At 42.5% G+C, this 2,241-nt stretch overlaps 1 protein-coding gene across 1 annotated transcript; it reads right to left on the bottom strand.

Annotated features, from left to right (window-relative positions):
- Positions 1-35: 35 nt before the first annotated feature.
- LOC121966079 (zinc finger protein 622-like) lies at positions 36-2,238 on the bottom strand (the record flags this gene model as incomplete). Its single annotated transcript, XM_042516179.1, has 4 exons — positions 36-356; positions 1,086-1,201; positions 1,379-1,541; positions 2,088-2,238. Coding segments are annotated over 4 exons (660 nt in total), but the record flags the coding sequence as incomplete, so codon positions are not given.
- Between the last annotated feature and the right edge of the window lie 3 nt (positions 2,239-2,241).

The raw sequence follows: 2,241 nt of genomic DNA, 5'->3' as shown, positions 1-2,241 counted from the left end.
AGCTCATTTTTAGACCCTGGTTACGTGACCGGGCATGTAAAGTGAAGAGGTGCTGCACAACTGAGTAAAACACAAAATTAAACGCCGGCAAAGCGAGACAGCTGAGAGCAAAGAGAAAAGAGACATTCAGGTTTCAGGCCGGTACAGATCTGCTCTTACCTGTTTCTCTCTATAAAAACACAGTTTTTTCATGTTGTGTGTGTGAATCTTACCTCTGTCTCCTCCCCAGCCCAGAGCTCTGTACTGCCGCAGGACTCTGCCGACTGCGTTCTTATTGTGGCTCAGCGCCACCGTCCTCTGAGCGCCAAACCGCTGTTTGTAGTACCTCATGAGGGAGCGGTGGCCGATCTTAGCGCCTGAGGAAACACACAGCAAGGACGAGCATTTTGTTACAACACGAAAACGATGAAGCCGCACTTTATTCACAGCGAGCAAATGAGTCAGGAGTCTCACATTTCAGCATCGTTCAGATTATTTCAAATCTGCCGACCCAGCCCATCGCTCCCTTTGCAGTATTAGCAAAACTCCAATAACTCTAATTTAACCTTTAAACACCGAGAACAACAAACAACAAACAACAAACAACAAACAACAACAACACTTTAATCCCTGAAACATGAGAACATTTGTCTGACTTCTCTCGAAACATGGGAAACTGGCATGGAGGGACTCGGAGATATTATCAAAAAACTAGGGGAAAATGTCCAGAAATTAATTTAATTATAATTAATTTGATTATATAAATCATGTTGATTTTTTAAAATATCTTTTGAATTCACGTTATTACCCACCTGTGCAGGTTTTTTTTGTGTATGTGTGCACGTGTGTGTGTGTGTGTACTTTTATTGCTGTCGTGGCTGTCGTATTTTAAAATCACTAATTACAGTTTTAGAGTTTAATTATTTGTATTTGACACTGAGGGGCAACAAGGCAGAAATATTGACACTTACTTTGAAATTAAATTTAAATTCAGCAAATCATGAATTGCCAAATTTTGTATTTTTTTTTAAGATCTATAAAATTCTTTACTTTTAATTATGTTCAAATATTTAATTTGCCACTGATAAAAACTCATTTCAAGTCACCTGAAGGGAGAGTCAGCTCCAGCGTTTCGTCGTCGTACTCCATGTTTTTGTCATCAGGCAGCTCGTCTTCGTCCATTTCAGCTTCCTCTCCCTCCTTCCTGTCTGGGTAGCTGCTCCTGTTGGCATTAAAAAAAAGATAACGACGTGAATGAAAATGACAGGTGCATCATAAATGTCTCCTTTTTTGTCTTTTGATGCCGTCATATCCGTGTCCATTACGACTGGCGACCGAACGAGGTTCAGTGTGTTACAGATTAAACACATAAAGTGAATAATCGGTTAAACTTTATCACCTGAAGTCGTAGAAGTCTGCAAACTCCAGAGCAGCGTCGCCGTCTGTGAAGAGTTTACAATGGCTTTTGTCCGTCATGTGACTCTGTACCGCCTCTGTCGAGTAGAACGAGCGGCCCTTCTCGTTACACCACAAACACACGTTTCCAGCACCGACTTTCTCTCCTGTAACACAAGACGAGACAGAGAAGTTAAGACTGGGCGGGAAAATAACATATTTTTTGCTCAAATTGGGGAAAATCCTTAATCTGAAAATGATGAAGATCGCATGAGGTGCTGAAAAAAAAATGCTTTTTGCAAATTCCATGACTTTTCCCGTTTTTTTATGACCACACAACCCTGGTAAGCCACAAGGTAGATTTGTCTTTTTTTAAATGTGGATTAAAAATTGAAATCAAATTTTTCAATTTTGGACCCAAATGCTGCGACATTTTTTGGCGTTGAAGGAGGAGTTTAGGATTCCCACAGCCTGTATAACTGTATTATTCTGGATTCATGTTTAAAATCTCGTCGAGGCTTTGAGGTCAGCTGGATTTAGGAGTGGAAAAAAACATGAGCTCACTGAAATGGAAGTATTTCCTGACGTCTCTCTCGATGCTCAGATTTAAGTAACCAAACGGCGCTCTTTTGAGTCCGGATCCTTCACGCTGTGCAGCCACTTCCTGCCTCAACGCCTCATGGAGCTTCCTCACATTCACGCCACAAACTCACCGAGGTAGCGGACGAGGCCCTTGAGGTCGACGAGGAACTCCACATCGGGGATGAAGAAGCTGTGGACTTTGGTCATGTGGGCGACGTTCTTCATGAGAGACTTGGAGTGACGGCAGCAGAACAGGCAGTCGGTGACGGGGATGGAGCCCGGCAG

Source organism: Plectropomus leopardus, unplaced genomic scaffold (genome assembly GCF_008729295.1).
Source record: "Plectropomus leopardus isolate mb unplaced genomic scaffold, YSFRI_Pleo_2.0 unplaced_scaffold23000, whole genome shotgun sequence".
Lineage (NCBI taxonomy): Eukaryota > Metazoa > Chordata > Actinopteri > Perciformes > Serranidae > Plectropomus > Plectropomus leopardus.
Note: the sequence above shows the minus strand (reverse complement) of the source record. Positions and strands in the feature narration are given on the sequence as shown.